At 40.6% G+C, this 17,748-nt stretch overlaps 1 protein-coding gene across 4 annotated transcripts; it reads left to right on the forward strand.

Moving 5' to 3' along the window:
* The first annotated feature begins 3,218 nt into the window (after positions 1-3,218).
* On the forward strand, positions 3,219-15,770 carry sirt4 (sirtuin 4). 4 transcript variants are annotated; one of them, XM_026167747.1, is made up of 4 exons: positions 3,219-3,519; positions 13,441-13,928; positions 14,416-14,710; positions 14,803-15,770. In XM_026167747.1, the coding sequence occupies exons 2-4, from the start codon at positions 13,441-13,443 to the stop codon at positions 14,953-14,955; spliced, it is 936 nt and encodes a 311-aa protein (XP_026023532.1). In that variant the 5' UTR covers positions 3,219-3,519; the 3' UTR covers positions 14,956-15,770. The 4 variants fall into 4 exon arrangements, with proteins under 4 accessions (XP_026023532.1, XP_026023530.1, XP_026023529.1 ...); XM_026167745.1 differs by lacking the exon at positions 3,219-3,519 and adding an exon at positions 9,999-10,093; XM_026167744.1 differs by lacking the exon at positions 3,219-3,519 and adding an exon at positions 13,053-13,191.
* Positions 15,771-17,748: the final 1,978 nt, after the last annotated feature.

Consider the following 17,748-nt stretch of genomic DNA (forward strand, 5'->3'; position numbering starts at 1 on the left):
CTCAGTTATGTGTGCCATTACTGTATTTAACACACACATAAGGCGCACTGGATCATAGGGCGCATACAAGTACCGTATGCGTATTTAAAAATAAAGCGGGAGCAAACCTGAGTTCGGTACCTTACTCACATTTTTATTACCAGTAATCGTCATCATCAACAACACACAAGCATACAAGTGTGCGTATTTAAAAATAAAGCAGGAGCAAAACAAAGTTTGGTACTCACATTTTTATCATCAATCAAACCCATCGAAGTCCTCATCCTCTGTGTCTGAATTGAACAGCTGCGCTAAATCTTCATCAAACATGCCAGGTTCACTTTCTTCACTGTCAGAGTCACTTTCCGTGCCGTGCGGCTCCTCGGAAATGATGCCGGCTTTTGCGAAAGCTCGAACAACAGTGCCAGCAGACATGTTAGCCCAAGCATCTACAATCCATTGGCAAATTATGGCGTAACTCGCCCGGCGCTGGTTTCCACTCTTGGTTAAACTGTGGTCTCCATCGGTCATCCATCGCTGGATGTGTTTGTCGCCGATGTGTTTGCTGCAGTAGGAGCGGAAGATGGCCAGCTTTTCCTTATAATCCGCTGGAAGTTGCTGCGCTACCGTAGTCCTGGTCCGGATGGAAAAATGGCACCGTTTCACAAAAAGTGAAAGTGAAACTGCTTTTAGCCGAATGGTGACCGTCGAAACGCTTCTCCCGCTCGTTCTTTGCTCGATGATCGCCTTATGTCCGCGGAAACTCAGCTGCGTCTTCTTGACCTGCCGGAGCTTGTTTTCCAGCTTCCTCCACGTGCGAACCATCGATTCATTAATCTTAAATTCTCTCGCCGCTGCTCGATTTCCATGTTCCTCCGCGTAGCTGATGGCCTTCAGTTTAAACTGTGCTTCGTAAGCGTGTCTCGTTGCCATTTTCAGGGTTGTTAAAACAACGATGTCCTGCATAACGCACATACCTGTTCTTTTATACAGGTATGTGCAATAAAGTCAACGCACACACTTCACCCTTTAGCGTTCTCATGGTGTTCTCTACTACGTCCTCCTTACAACACACAGGGCGCACTGCGCTATAGGGCGCGCCGCACTTTTTGAAGAAAATCTAAGACTTTTAAGTGCGCCTTATGGTTGTGAAAATACGGTACTCATGCACAATACCCTCTGAAGGGTACAGTGGATCGCTGGGGATGAACACAGTCTGGCTGGAAGGCATCAGGTGGAGTGTACTAACTGGAAAAAGAAAGAGAACTTAGCGTGAGACCACAGTCACACTAAAAATAAATTTAACAGCAAGAATAAGTAAAATATTACACAGCAGCAATTTGAACCTTAGCATTAGATGACAAATATTCTGAAGAGAAAGAAACTACAATATTGTGTCTTAATCTGCAAACTTAATATAATGTGTTGTCACTGTAGGTCAGTGTGCTTTTGTGCAACTCTTAATCTTTGTTCAATAATTTGCAGATCTATTTGAGAATGCACCACTCTTAAAGTAACAAATTAGCTTCAATATCAGATTATGCATTCATTTTAAAAGTTATTATCTTTAATTGAAAGAAAAGGTGTCCTAATTTAGATTCAGTCAAATTCAAAAACATGTTGAATTTTGCTCTAATTTGTGTCATGTTTCTTTTTCATCATTTCTGTGTCTCTGGTGTTCGGCAGGACACTGATTACACTGCGTTGCACCCAAGTTTCTCATGAGTCAACAGAGTCTGGATGCCTGTAGAAAAGCTGACATCAATATTTCACTTATCCATACTAATATATTTTGGACACACTAACTTGTTTCCTCATACGATGGTGGTGGTTTTTGTGGGAATGGTTGTTCATGGTTTGGTGATGTGGTCATGAGCTCTGCTGGTGTTGGCTGGTAGGAGGCTCTCTGGTGGGAATGAGAGGTATGAGTAGCGGTAGCCACCTCAGCTGTAAGCATACAAGTAACAAGAGATAAGAAATGTTACAGCTTTGGCCGTTGTATATGAAATGAAGGAGTGCAGCTATAAGTATCACCTGTTAGTGGTGATGGAGTACTTACACTCTTCTTCATTGGCAGCAATCTTGCACAAGTAGCTGCAGAAGCTGATAAAGAATGACAAGATACCAACGAGAAAGACGTAGTACATTTCACTCATGACAGCAGTGGTAGCAGGAAATGGATGTGTAGGAACAGTGTTCAGTCTGAATAGACAACAAAGAAATAATTATCTAATGCAAAAACAAAACTGAAGAAAATGTTGGGATTTATTGTTCACCAAATCAAATTGAGGCAAAGCATAGCGACCAGAGTATGATTAAAAACCAGTAAGAGAATACACAAAAATTCAGCAGTCATATTTAAATCAAGTAACAGTTTATATAGGGGTGTGCGTAATCCTTTAGGCAGTTCTGACAGCATCTGCTTAATGTCCCAATTGTTGAAGTCCTTTGCTGTAGCCTACTCCTTTTGTTCTGATCTTCACCTGCCTCGCTGACTGTAGCATAGTTTTTCTCACTTTCGATTTTGACTCCTACAAGGCGCATTTTTCCACCCTCGAAATTTCAGATTATTTCAGATAAAATAATAAGCAGTTGTTTAATTCAGATCAGATCAGAGCAGAAGCACGTTGGCTTTATGGAGTTGTTAATTAAGCTCGAGTTTCGTTTCAGAGGCTGTGGTTCTGGGTGCTGTTTAACTGTACGTAAAGGGTGACTGAAACAAACTAATGTTAGAGAGTTAATGGAAGGTTTTTGTTTTTTTAAGTAACCTTATTGATATCGTCCTATAGCCGTCAGGGGTTTTTTTTGTTTTTAATTAAATTTTATTTTCGGTTTGAAGCCAAAATTACAGACTGCATGCCGAAACACGCAGTCCGATATGTGATGCTGATAAGAACACCTACACAGAGTTAAATATTTAAACTCACCGGATACACGATGGGACGGGAGCACACCCAGAGCCAACACGTCTTAGAGGAAGGGGTCTGATCTGAACCCCTTAACGCGAAACTACTTGCTGTAGATCTTCCACACACGTGGCCTCCACACTGAATGCATATTCCAGCCCACTGACAGCCTTCTTCCATTCACAGACAATTTACAATCATGATCTATAAGCACATCTTTTCTTATGAACATGGCCATAACAGTGAGGTCACAGAAGTCTGTTTGTTTATTTATTGTCGAATTAAAATCAAGACAGTAAAAATTGGCATGTTAACAATTAATTTTTGACGCTTTAGATGGCTTTTACTTTGAAAATTCTCGACTGCAAGTTTGGCGAAACCGCACAGGCTCGAAACTCCGACACTTTTATTTCATAAGAGGAAAAAAACATATTGATAGTAAGTTTAATCGATCGTAATTTATTTGCTACTTCAAAGGTATTCCGTGCCAGAAAATCAATAACGACAAAATGAGTTTTCACAACTCTCATAACAATATTTAGGCCAGATTAATTAATCTGGTTTGGTTTACCAGCCAGAGCTGGACTGACAAACTGGCATACCTGCAATCTACCAGTTTCCGGCGCCCCGATGGGTAAGTGTATTTTTAATTATTTTTGTTGTCAATATCACTACACAGGCTAAGGTACAGGATGTACAGTACAGGGAGTGCAGAATTATTAGGCAAGTTGTATTTTTGAGGAATAATTTTATTATTGAACAACAACCATGTTCTCAATGAACCGAAAAAACTCATTAATATCAAAGCTGAATGTTTTTGGAAGTAGTTTTCAGTTTGTTTTTAGTTTTAGCTATTTTAGGGGGATATCTGTGTGTGCAGGTGACTATTACTGTGCATAATTATTAGGCAACTTAACAAAAACAAATATATACCCATTTCAATAATTTATTTTTACCAGTGAAACTAATATAACATCTCCACATTCACAAATATACATTTCTGACATTCAAAAACAAAACAAAAACAAATCAGCGACCAATATAGCCACCTGTCTTTGCAAGGACACTCAAAAGCCTGCCATCCATGGATTCTGTCAGTGTTTTGATCTGTTCACCATCAACATTGCGTGCAGCAGCAACCACAGCCTCCCAGACACTGTTCAGAGAGGTGTACTGTTTTCCCTCCTTGTAAATCTCACATTTGATGATGGACCACATGTTCTCAATGGAGTTCAGATCAGGTGAACAAGGAGGCCATGTCATTAGTTTTTCTTCTTTTATACCCTTTCTTGCCAGCCACGCTGTGGAGTACTTGGACGTGTGATGGAGCATTGTCCTGCATGAAAATCATGTTTTTCTTGAACGATGCAGACTTCTTCCTGTACCACTGCTTGAAGAAGGTGTCTTCCAGAAACTGGCAGTAGGACTGGGAGTTGAGCTTGACTCCATCCTCAACCCGAAAAGGCCCCACAAGCTCATCTTTGATGATACCAGCCCAAACCAGTACTCCACCTCCACCTTGCTGGCGTCTGAGTCGGACTGGAGCTATCTGCCCTTTACCAATCCAGCCACGGGCCCATCCATCTGGCCCATCAAGACTCACTCTCATTTCATCAGTCCATAAAACCTTAGAAAAATCAGTCTTGAGATATTTCTTGGCCCAGTCTTGACGTTTCAGCTTGTGTGTCTTGTTCAGTGGTGGTCGTCTTTCAGCCTTTCTTACCTTGGCCATGTCTCTGAGTATTGCACACCTTGTGCTTTTGGGCACTCCAGTGATGTTGCAGCTCTGAAATATGGCCAAACTGGTGGCAAGTGGCATCTTGGCAGCTGCACGCTTGACTTTTCTCAGTTCATGGGCAGTTATTTTGCGCCTTGGTTTTTCCACACGCTTCTTGCGACCCTGTTGACTACTTTGAATGAAACGCTTGATTGTTCGATGATCACGCTTCAGAAGCTTTGCAATTTTGAGACTGCTGCATCCCTCTGCAAGATATCTCACTATTTTTGACTTTTCTGTGCCTGTCAAGTCCTTCTTTTGACCCATTTTGCCAAAGGAAAGGAAGTTGCCTAATAATTATGCACACCTGATATAGGGTGTTGATGTCATTAGACCACACCCCTTCTCATTACAGAGATGCACATCACCTAATATGCTTAATTGGTAGTAGGCTTTCGAGCCTATACAGCTTGGAGTAAGACAACATGCATGAAGAGGATGATGTGGACAAAATACTCATTTGCCTAATAATTCTGCACTCCCTGTAAAGGGAGACCGAAGGGCCGCTGCACATCGATCTATCCGTGAGAAAATGTATATACAAAGGAGCAGTCAGTTCATTTCAATAATTACCTAGAGCATAAATTACAGATCCAGAATTCAGCTCACTCAATGGGGGAGCGTGTGATGTCCTAACAAAAATAATACAGTGTAAACGCATCTTTTACACACTGAAAACAACATGCATTAAAAAAGTGGAACTGTATGTGTTCAGGAAGTGTGAGTGATCAGCTGACCTGACATGAATGGAGAAAAAACCCTCAGTAATAAATGTTTGCACTCTTTGAATTCATTCACATGGGGCATGACTTACAAGGCAATGCACACAAATACACAGAGAAAAAGGGTTAACAGCACTTTGCAGGTCTGCAGTAAATTCATAGATAGCGATGAGACGATATCCACAGATACTAGAGACGCACTGTTTAACAACTGATTGTTTTTCTAAAATCTATAACTCAAACTGTATCCAATGTAAAAAAATATAATAAGAGACTATAATAAAATAATAACAAAAGTTATTAACTTCACAATGATTTTCTGTACAACCGCCTGACTTTAACGTCAGCTTCTTTAACGTGTTCATATTTATCTTGCATGTGCATCCATCGATGCATTTCTAATGAACACTGAAACACCTTCTAACTGCTGACAACTGAATCTGACTGTCAAGTACTTTCCCCGATAGAGAGTAAAGACAAGAGGGAGAGATCTTGAGGAATAAGGCCAAAGACAATTAGTGAGAAACAGTGACCTTATGTTTCAATTTTTCTAAATAACTTGAGCCACTAAAAACTGGTTTAAAGAATAAAATTGAAAATACATCAAGTTACACTGCTGTGTCTCATCTTCATTCAAAGTACATACTTCCATTTGAGCCAAATATTTTGCATCATGTTTGTGTCTGCTTGGGGCGCTATGACTATTAAGCCTAGCGTATAACAAATTCAGGGTCGCATGCAGTGCTGGTTAGGAAGTCTGTGCTGTCCTGTAGACCGTTGTGCTCATGCACAGTACCCTCTGATAGGTACAGTGGGATGAACACTGTCTCACTGGAAGGCATCAGTTGTAGAGGGTAGGCAGGACCAGCTGGAAACAGAAAGACAACTTAGCATGAGACCACGATCATACCAAAAAACTTAATATTACCAACAAATGCAGTTCTGTAGTGTAAAAATAAATATTATACAGCAGCAATTGGAACCTTAACAGCAGAGGATTTCCAGAGAGCCACGGTTTTGGTTTTCAAGGCCTGTTTTGACCTGTTTAGTCTAAAAAATATATTGTTTTCATAGTTTTTGTAAAATACAGGGTTGATCAAAATCCAAACTAACTTGTTTCCTCGTATGATGGTGGTGGTCTTAGGAATGGCTGTTCATGGCTGGGTGATGTGGTCATGAGCTCAGCTGGGTCATCAGGCTGAGCTGGTGCTGGCTGGTAGGACGCTCTCTGGTGGGACTGAGAGGGCCCAGGTGCTGCAGTCGGTTGCTGAGTGTACTGCTGAGAAGTGCTGTTGACATTTATGGTGTGGCCAGCGGTAGCCATCACAGCTGTAAGCAAAGAAGCAACAAAAATGTTGTATTCATGAGGTATCTATAGCTTTGGTTGTTTTACATGAAGCAGCTGAGTTATTCAAGTGTGGGGAAAAAGTGTTTAATTAGTTTCACTTATATCCAACACGTGTACAAACAGTGATAATAGAAGACTGTTTACCATGTCATGAATGTTAAACTACTTTTTTATTTAGTTCTAAACTGATTTTCACACACTGTCATTCTCTCAATTTAATAAATATGATGTAATTTCCTCTGTTAAATATAGAGGTTTACGTTGTTTTTCCACTGTACTTAGACTTCACTGTGTGAGTACAGTTGAAAATGGAACGGAAGAAAAAGAACTGTGGGAAGACAAGGTGTGAACAGAGTGGTAGTCAACAAAACCACTTCCCGTGAAGAACATTTATGTGGCATTGTCTAGTTAACAAACAGGTTCAAGGTACCAACAACAGTAACGTGTGAGGCCTATTAGTTACTTATGAACCTAACATTTCACACAATACAAAGACAAACTGATTACATGTAGTTAAGCTCTGGATCTGAGATTTATTGCACACTCTACTATCTGAGGTTTATTTTAGAAGATTTTTGAATAGACGTGTCCACTGATGGAGAACATTTACACATAAATGTAGACTGAAATTGATTCTCACATGTTGTCTTGAAAAATGCAAAGCAACAGCTTAACAGTGCAGCCGGTCACAGTCAGGAAACAAGAACACAATCCTAAATGTCTGCTGCTCAGAGGCAGATCTGCACTTTCTTTGTACTCACAAGTCATTTACAGGAAAATTCAGAAAGGAAACAGCAGAAACGATGAGCAAACACACCCCACAGTATGTTTACACCTGTGAGGTTGGTCCCTTTTCTAGGAATGTAAAACGAGTAGTGAGGGCAACAAAAAAAAAGTTACTTCAACAGGTATTTAAACAAGTTTAATTCCATCAGTTCTTAGAAGATTCTTAAATGTTACTGAAGTATGTATCACAAACTTGGACACAATGAGGGGGAACATGATAAGGAACAGAGGAAGACTCAGACAATATACACACAGAGGATCGTGACGGGACAGGCCCCAGGTGGGTACGCAGCTGACGCTAATCACTCGCTAAGGAGACAAGGGAAGTAAAAAACAATACACACGAGGCAGGAGACTATCAAAATAAAGCAAACAGCACACACTCAGCTCTAGACTGAGACACGTGAACTTGACACTGGACTGGACCACAGATGAATTAATATGGAAGGACAGAGAGACCAGATAGACATGGGAACATTATCGGGAAAACAAAGGATAACGAAACATGGAGACTAAACAGACTAGAACAGGAGTCACTGATGACAATATAGATATGAGACCAGGAACAGACTAGACACTAATGGGAACTAACATAACAAAACAAAGAACCATGAACTAGAAATAAAAAACTCAGATGCACTAGAGAAACAAAACTCAAGACTAACTGATATAAAACTACTACTACTAAACCAATACAGAACTAGAAAATCTCTTATCCAAACGAATGATTCACAAGACCATAATAAACTCAAAAACTGGGTCAAAGACCGTGGAGCATGACCTGGGTTTTTGCTTCAGCTGCTGCCAGAACTGCACTCCCCTTAACCTGCCTGCACTTGTCAGGAGAACCTCAACTGGAATGCTGTTGTTAGAACTCAAAGATATCCCTGATCTGCCAGATATTCCCTGTCCAGATGAACTACCTGGTTGACCTAAACTCATCTAACATTCAGTTGATCATTAAGTAGCAGGTGTGCAAAGTAGTGATCAAATCACAATACTACCACGTGCAGGAGATATGGATATGTTGTTAAGTTAGTATTCATCTGGAACAAAGATACAAAAAACAAAACGTAAAAACTCAGATGCAAATGTTTTAGGGGGTATAATTTTTTTTAACATGTATGCTTGTTTTTACACATTCATACATATCAAACTTGGTATCAGTGACTGATGATTATCATGTCATTGTCTTAGTAGTCTTTTTGACCTCTAGGAGAAGATGCACAGAAAATTGTGTTTTTCTAATTGAAACAGCATCTCAGCAATGTTACATTTCATTGTAACTGGCATTATAATTATGTAATCCAAGGTTTTAATTTTGTTCCCTCAAAGAGAGAGAGTATGTAATCAGTTCTGTCTGCCTGTCTGTTTGTTAGTAGTCTAGTGTTCACAGTTTTCAATGTTGTGTAATCTCCAAAGGTTGATTCTGTTCATCTGGACGTAGTGTTTTCATTGGGAGAAACGTTTTATCACTCATCCAAGTGACTTCTTCAGTCTCAGCTGACTGCAGGTTTCCCCAATCTTATAAACAGTACATTCGCACTCTGCCGTCTAGTTACACCTACAGGCACACTATGAGACATTAATCAACATGCTTTTTGAAAAAAGAAAATACACTCAGAATAGCAGAAGCTTAACTGAATTAAAAACAAAAAGTCAAAACAAAATAAAAAACTAATTAGAAAATATAAAAATTGATGTGTAAATGTCCACAATAGTGAGCACCAAAGTATATCATCAAGTCTTAACTGATCCCTCCCTGCCACACCCTCCTCCCACTCCTCCCACACCCATCGACCCACCCACTCCACCCATACACACACACACACACACACACACACACACACAAACAAATGAAAGTAGCAGCTGTGGAGTACTTACAATTTTCATTGTCAGGGCTTTTGCACATGTATTTACATATACAGAAAAGGACTGACAAGATAAATCCGATTACATATAGGGGGATTTTTATGTCATTCGTGACAGCCATGGCAGCTTAAAATGTATGTAAACAGCTTTCAACCTGGGAAAGAAACAAAGAAGTAATTATTTAAAAAAAAAAAAAACATTAAACAAAAAATGTTCGCTTTATTGTTGAATTAAATTCAGGACCTTGTAATATCTGATTAGAATCACAATTATGGGTTATAGAATTATGTGCTGTGTGTCTTCATTCCAATGATGTATCTGATTAATGTCCAGAATGTTGTCTTTTGCTGCACTTCTTTACTTTTGTTTTGATTCTTCACCTGCATGTCTGGCTGTTTTTGGCATAGGTTTCTCTCAACTACTACAGCAGGGGTGGGCAACTCCAGGCCCCGAGGGCCGGTGTCCCTGCAGGTTTTAGATGTGTCCTTGAACCAACACAGCTGATTTAAATGGCTAAATTAGCACCTCAACATGTCCTGAAGTTCTCCAGAGGTCTGGTAACAAACTAATCATGTGATTCAGGTGCGTTGACCCAAGGTGAGATCTAAAACCTGCAGGACACCGGCCCTCGGGGCCTGGAATTGCCCACCCCTGTACTACAGGATACTTTGAAATATTGGATTACACTTCAGCCATTATATTGGTAAGACGTTACTTCTAGTTACAGGAAAATGTTTCTGATAAAATATTATTAGTTAAAAAAAATCATTGTTCAGCGGCTGTGGCTCTGGGTACTCGTGAACTTTATTAGTAGAGAAAAAGGACGCTAAAACAAACTAATGTTACAGTGTCACTTAAAGGCTAAAAACACAAAACCGTAGCTTAAAAAATAACCTCACTGACATCGCACTCAGGGGTCTGTTTTATTTTCGGTTTGAAGCCAACATCGCAGACGGTCAGATAGCTGATGCTGACAAGAACAACGGCAGTTTATATGTTTAAATAATCAAACTTACCGGATACACAAATGGACAGGATCTGTTCATAGAGCCAACGCGTTTTAGAGGAAGGGGTCTGACCTGAACCCCTAAACGCGAAACTACTGCTGCGAAGATCGTCTATACACAACGACACCTCACTCAGTTCATGTTGCAGCCCACTGCCAGAATTTTTCATCCCTTTCCATTCACTGTTTGTGATCATAACTGTATAAGTACGTCATTATACGAGCTTTGTATCACAGCTACGAGGTCAACCAGGTATTTTATTTATTTATGTGATTAAAAACAAGACTCGGATGCATGTGTGACGCTCTAGATGACTTTTACTTTGAAAAGACCTTATGGGACCACGCAGGAGCGGCATGCATTTTCGTTTTCAAGTGAGGAACTAAAATATTAACAGTAAGTTAATCGGTTTCAGTTCATCAGCACTTTTAGAATTTGCCATGCAAGAAAACCAAATAAGACGAGCTGAGTGGACATGCCTGTCATGATAATATTTAACGCCAAATTTATTATTATAATAATACAGAGTAAGTAAGTAAGTCATTTGACACATAACACATGCAGGATGATGACTCAGGGAAGATACAGGACAGAGCCAAACTTTCAGCACTGTGCTCACAATTTTGAGCCATTCACTCACAGTTACGCACTCACTCTGAAAAGAAAAAGCATAATCTCATTCCCAAGAAATTCCCAACTATCACAAATCCCACAAACAAATTCAGAAGCTTTTTTATTTGATTTTTGTTTTTTATTTTTTGTTTTTGCGTTTTCTCATAAATTTCAGGAGGCACTCGCGTTTGTATGATTCATTTAAATGTCCAGCTGTTACAATACATGTATTCAAGTCTTTTAGTTGTATAACCGACTCTGACCCTTTTTTAATAAATCCAGGTAGCTTTTTGACGCGAAGAAAGGATTTTGCGCTGGCGACCGTTAATAAATTTGGTGCTAGTGTTTTGTTTTGTGTTATTTAACTTTTACGGATGCAAAGAACAGGATCAAGTGAGTTTCAACAAAACAAAGCAGCTTATTAAAAAAAAAGTCTCCGGTGTTTCAAAGTAAGCAGTGATTGTGACTTGCTTTTACGAAACTACCTAGAAACCAGGAAATCAATTCAATTTATTTTGCGCAAAATCACAACAGCAGTCGCCTTTATAGGCTTTATATTGTAAGGCAGATACCTACATTAATCATTTTCTTGTCTGAAGACGTATTCCTTTGCTTGCTGTTCATCATCACAGTCAGAGAGAGAGAGCGAAATCTTCTTGTTTCCATGATTATTCCTCCCACACACTTTTGTGTGATTTGGGGATGCTCAGTCATATAATAAAAATAATACATTTTAGATTATCTGGACTCCTGGGACAGTGTGTGTGACAGTCCAACAGGACTGACTTTGCTTTATCTGCTTTATTTCTGAAGCACTTTTTTAAAGCAAATGTAAAACGTTTTTTAAAAACATAAAACTGATATTATTCTGTTTAGATATATTATTTTAACTAAAACTGATGTAGGTCAAAATAAGTACATTGAAAATTAAAAACCACTCAAACTGAAAAAGGCATTAGCAGTGATAAAAAGGCAAACAATTCAAATATGTAGAGAAGAAGAAATTTGAAAGAACTCACAAAATTTGCACACCTAAAATACCCAGGCCAGACAGTCCATTGTGTCTCGCTGACGTTGAGCAGCAGGTCCTAAGGTCCCGTACATTTTTTACTACACATAGCTTGGGTTTGTTTGATTATTTCTTTGTTGTAACAATGCTTCTTTGCAATAAATCTTGTTGCCTTGCAAGTAGTTTGTTGGTGCAGCAGCATATTAAATGGGATTTTAGTCATCTGGGACAGGCTCCAGCCTCCCCCGGCTACCCTGAATTAGTCACAAAGAAGAGAATGGATAAATGGATGGATTTTAGTCAGTTTGTGAGGATGTGTGTTTAACAGACTTCTCTCTTTTGTTCCCGTTTTGTAGACATCATAGCTGACTTTATGTTACTGTTTAAGTAAAAGGATATAGAGGCTTCAGTTAAGAGACCACAAGAGTCAGTGTAGGTCAGGCTCCACAACTTGATTAAGATTTACTGAAACTATGAAAAAAAGGAAGAAGTCATAACTTCAGCTGCTGGCAGCAAACCAACCTCTCCTGGGACACTAGGAGTATTCTGTTAGCAAACAAACTATGAAAGCTACCACAAATACCGCACTAAATGAACATACTAACAAATTATGTTAATGCAAATATTGAGAGAACTCCCAGTATATCCACCAAACCTGTGGCCAGAGGCCAGCCATGCACTCGCTGCAGGACTAGAAACAAAAAGGACAGAATGACAGTTATGCAAAATTCACCTAACAAACAGATAAACAAATGATACTGCAAATGAAAGCGAAAACATCCTAGAATCAGCAACAGTCAGTGCTCCACTAGGCAAAAGTGTAAATTAGGCCAAACCACAAGATAAATGAAACAGTCCAGGACAGTGGAGGGAAAATAATGATTATTGTTATTATTATTTACTTATTTGAGATTGTCACAAAAACTAAAAATGATTCAATGTGACTGTGTCATCAAATAAAAATGTCTTGAGCTTAAGATACAACTAAGACTACAACTCCCAGACTACAAGGCGGCTGTGTTTGGTGCTACCATCAAATAGGTATTTCCGGTTACTGCCAATGTTATCTCATAAGTGATTTGCTGTGTTATTCAACAACTCGTTTTAGCTGCTGTCACTTTCTGCTGCTGCTGACTTCACTGACTGTAACTACCGCTGTAAGTCCCTAATAAGGTAAACTAACTGTCAAGCTAAATGTTTAAACGTGTGTAAAAAGAAAGTGTTGTTAATGCTTCTTACATATTCGAGGTTTCTTTCGAAATTAAAACTTAAAAACTGTATAATAAAAGTATAACAAGTGTATTATAAGATAGTAAGCGGGTAGTTTTCTCGCTATCTTTTATTTGTCGTGGAAAAACAAACAAACAAACAAACAAAAAAACATCGTGTCAAAAAGTGTGTTTATTTAACGTCTGCTTGCAGATGATGAGGCTGCCATGGCGGGTCCTGGCTCCACACACAGCACCTGTAAGGAGAGCCTCCTCAGTCCCTGCAGGGCTGATGAACTTTGTCCCCGCCTGCAGCACCACCGACGCCCACTCACTGGAGCTGCTGCAGGACTTTGTGACCCGAGCCAGACGCCTGTTTGTCATCACCGGAGCGGGTCTGTCCACGGAGTCGGGCATCCCCGATTACCGATCGGAGGGCGTCGGGCTGTACGCCCGCACTGACAGACGACCCATGCAGTACGCAGAGTTTGTCCGCAGCGCAAAGTCCCGTCAGCGCTACTGGGCCAGAAACTTCGTCGGATGGCCGCAGTTTTCCTCCCACTGGCCGAACTCTGCACACAAGGCCCTGCAGCGGTGGGAGGAGAGGGGCAAGCTGCACTGGCTGGTTACGCAGAATGTAGATGCTCTTCACTCAAAGGCAGGTCAGAAGAGACTCACAGAGCTCCACGGCTGTGCCCACAGGTGAGAACGCATAAACTCACATATGCATCATAGACAATATGCGTCAATTAAGAAGTTATGGCAGTCTTACAACAATACAATACAATGTACTGTATAAACACTACTTATTTATGAGTAAAAGCCATGCACTGAGAATGCCACGTAGGTAAAAGTTTCCAGGTTTCATTGGCAAAATGTTGATTACTTTAGTGATGTTTTCATGTGCAATCACCACTATATTCTACAGTTCTGTGAAAGCATTTACCCCCTTCCTGAAAAATGGACTTCACTGCCACTAATCGAGTCAATATATCATGCCACGATCCAAAGAAACTCACGAACAGCTGAGAAACAGTCACTGACATCCATCAGTCTGTAAAGACATTGGTTTGGTGACAGTAATTAAAACACACACCCTCTGCATCACCAGGAGTTATTAGGAAATTCTGTCTGTTTGCATGTTAACTGACTAGAAGACATTTTGAGGATGAAATCTGGGCGTCCTCAGGGTCACGTGCCTTGGCTGTGGTGCCATCTCAGCACGGGAGGAGCTCCAGAGGCGATTTATAGCTTTAAACCCAGAGTGGCAAGCTCAGGCAGGCACTGTGGCCCCAGACGGAGACGTCTTCTTGGAGGATGAGCAGGTCCTCCATTTCAGAGTTCCCTCCTGTGATGACTGTGGTGGGATACTGAAGCCTGAGGTCACGTTTTTTGGAGACTCCGTGAACAAAGCAACTGTGCAGTTTGTGCACGAAAGGCTGGCAGAGTCGGACGCGGTGCTCGTCATGGGGTCATCTTTACAGGTAGGTCTTGGATTAACTAGTAAACCAGTTTGTTAGCTTTCAGCAACACTGTTCCTTAACTGAATACGTTGTTCCTCGTTGATGTTTCTCAGGTGTACTCAGGATACAGGTTTTTACTGGCAGCAAGGGACAGGGAGATGCCGGTCGCCATCCTGAACATAGGGCCCACCCGAGCAGACCACCTTGCAGAGCTGAAAGTCAGCGGCCGCTGCGGGGAAGTGCTGTCAGTCATTCAGCCGCTCTGACTGACCGCAGCCTAAATAGCTTGAAGTGCTCTGCTGGTTAGGTTAAAACTACCTCAGATTTATGGAAACAGTTGCTCTTTGTTGTTACACGCTGTATGCAGGTGAATGAATGTTAATAATTGTGAGCTATAAATGTGTAAGACTTGAATCCAGCTGATCTTCATACAGCAGGTTGGTGTCAGGGAGCTGAAATCCTGTCTCTGCAATCAAATGTCAACCTACCAGGAAAACAGAAAGGCTGTGCTTTGTTGTGTGATTGCTGGTTTTAGGTTGGCACAATAATGGTGTGCAGGTCAAATGTGTGAAGTGAAATAATAATTTGCAGGCTTGAAGGAAAACAGAGGTACCCCGTTTCCTTCCTCAAGCTCTTTTCACTTTATAGATGGACTGCATTCATGTACAATGTCTTTTCAAGTCTTATCAAACACACAAAGCACCATCACTATATACTGACGACACCTTTGGATTCAAACGCTCTTATTCTGCTAAGACAAAAAGACACAGGGTGGCTGCTCTGATGTAGATGGGAAGATGCAATATAAATGTTTATTTTCATGTTCTGCCACCAGATCTGTTTTAAAAGGTGCAATTTGTTCTTCTTCCTTTTTTTTATTACGCAATACTCAGATGGTTAGTATTTTGATTGATTTTAAATGCTGCCGTATTCAATTTGGCAGCATTTCCATTTTTTGTGAATTAAACCGCTTAAAGTAGGTTGAATTAAACTTTTTCAGGCTGGATTTTAAAGTGGCATTATGCTGTCGTTTTAAAGTTATGCAGTGGAAACTTTCTGTAATAAAATATTCAGAAAATAAGAGGTTTTGGAATTTATTATCACACTTGCAAGCCGGAAATATTCATCATTAAAGAAGTTTCGAACGTTGGTGTATCAAACATGAGGGCCAGAATCAGATAACAAAGATTCCGATCCGGCCCACTGCATGACTTTTGAAAACACAAAGGGTGTAAAATTTTGGACTGAATGTATTTTCATAAGTTTTCATGCTAATAAAGAGCTCCCTCATGGCTATTCATACTACACCAAAGTAATTAAGTCGTAGATAACAATGAAATTACAGAAATGTCTATTTTATGTGTGCATAGTAAGAAAAAAAACCATCTGAATTTAAAAAACACTCTTTTCTAATTACAAGGTAGTCTGAGTAATGGGCTACTAGAGCTTTTTCTGTAACATTTCTCTCTCAAATTAAGCCTGAAGAGATGTGCTGACAGATTCTTCCATTAACTACAGCAGCATTTCTGTATCTGTGGAAAAACCGAGATATGCTGTAGAACTCGCACTGCTTTTTCTGATATTAACATGTCTCAGAGATTAAATGTGTAGTTAAACTTTACACTTGACAGAAAGCGGAGTTTCACTGTTGCGGTCTGCTGAAGCTCAGAGGGTGATGCATGTACAGTGGGGCAAAAAAGTATTTAGTCAGCCACTGATTGTGCAAGTTCACTCACTTAAAATGATGACAGAGGTCAGTAATTTGCACCAGAGGTACACTTCAACTGTGAGAGACAGAATGTGAAAAAAAAAATCCATGAATCCACATGGTAGGATTTGTAAAGAATTTATTCGTAAATCAGGGTGGAAAATAAGTATTTGGTCAATAACAAAAATACAACTCAATACTTTGTAACATACCCTTTGTTGGCAATAACAGAGGTCAAACGTTTACTATAGGTCTTTACCAGGTTTGCACACACAGTAGCTGGTATTTTGGCCCATTCCTCCATGCAGATCTTCTCGAGAGCAGTGATGTTTTGGGGCTGTCGCCGAGCAACACGGACTTTCAACTCCCGCCACAGATTTTCTATGGGGTTGAGGTCTGGAGACTGGCTAGGCCACTCCAGGACTTTCAAATGCTTCTTACGGAGCCACTCCTTTGTTGCCCGGGCGGTGTGTTTTGGATCATTGTCATGTTGGAAGACCCAGCCTCGTTTCATCTTCAAAGTGCTCACTGATGGAAGGAGGTTTTGGCTCAAAATCTCACGATACATGGCCCCATTCATTCTGTCCTTAACATGGATCAGTCGTCCTGTCCCCTTGGCAGAAAAACAGCCCCATAGCATGATGTTTCCACCCCCATGCTTCACAGTAGGTATGGTGTTCTTGGGATGCAACTCAGTATTCTTCTTCCTCCAAACACGACGAGTTGAGTTTATACCAAAAAGTTCTACTTTGGTTTCATCTGACCACATGACATTCTCCCAATCCTCTGCTGTATCATCCATGTGCTCTCTGGCAAACTTCAGACGGGCCTGGACATGCACTGGCTTCAGCAGCGGAACACGTCTGGCACTGTGGGATTTGATTCCCTGCCGTTGTAGTGTGTTACTGATGGTGACCTTTGTTACTTTGGTCCCAGCTCTCTGCAGGTCATTCACCAGGTCCCCCCGTGTGGTTCTGGGATCTTTGCTCACCGTTCTCATGATCATTTTGACCCCACGGGATGAGATCTTGCGTGGAGCCTCAGATCGAGGGAGATTATCAGTGGTCTTGTATGTCTTCCATTTTCTGATGATTGCTCCCACAGTTGATTTTTTCACACCAAGCTGCTTGCCTATTGTAGATTCACTCTTCCCAGTCTGGTGCAGGTCTACAATACTTTTCCTGGTGTCCTTCGAAAGCTCTTTGGTCTTGGCCATGGCGGCGTTTGGAGTCTGACTGTTTGAGGCTGTGGACAGGTGTCTTTTATACAGATGATGAGTTCAAACAGGTGCCATTCATACAGGTAACGAGTGGGGGACAGAAAAGCTTCTTACAGAAGACGTTACAGGTCT

This window comes from Astatotilapia calliptera, chromosome 5 (assembly GCF_900246225.1).
Source record: "Astatotilapia calliptera chromosome 5, fAstCal1.2, whole genome shotgun sequence".
NCBI classification, from domain to species: domain Eukaryota; kingdom Metazoa; phylum Chordata; class Actinopteri; order Cichliformes; family Cichlidae; genus Astatotilapia; species Astatotilapia calliptera.

What these genes read in the sequence shown, in the direction of transcription:
- sirt4 (XM_026167747.1), top strand. Translation starts at nt 13,441, where the DNA reads ATGATGAGGCTGCCATGGCGGGTCCTGGCTCCACACACAGCACCTGTA. An exon ending in CTCCACGGCTGTGCCCACAG is followed by an intron (nt 13,929 to 14,415) that starts GTGAGAACGCAT and finishes GGGCGTCCTCAG; the next exon opens with GGTCACGTGCCTTGGCTGTG. An exon ending in TCATGGGGTCATCTTTACAG is followed by an intron (nt 14,711 to 14,802) that starts GTAGGTCTTGGA and finishes GATGTTTCTCAG; the next exon opens with GTGTACTCAGGATACAGGTT.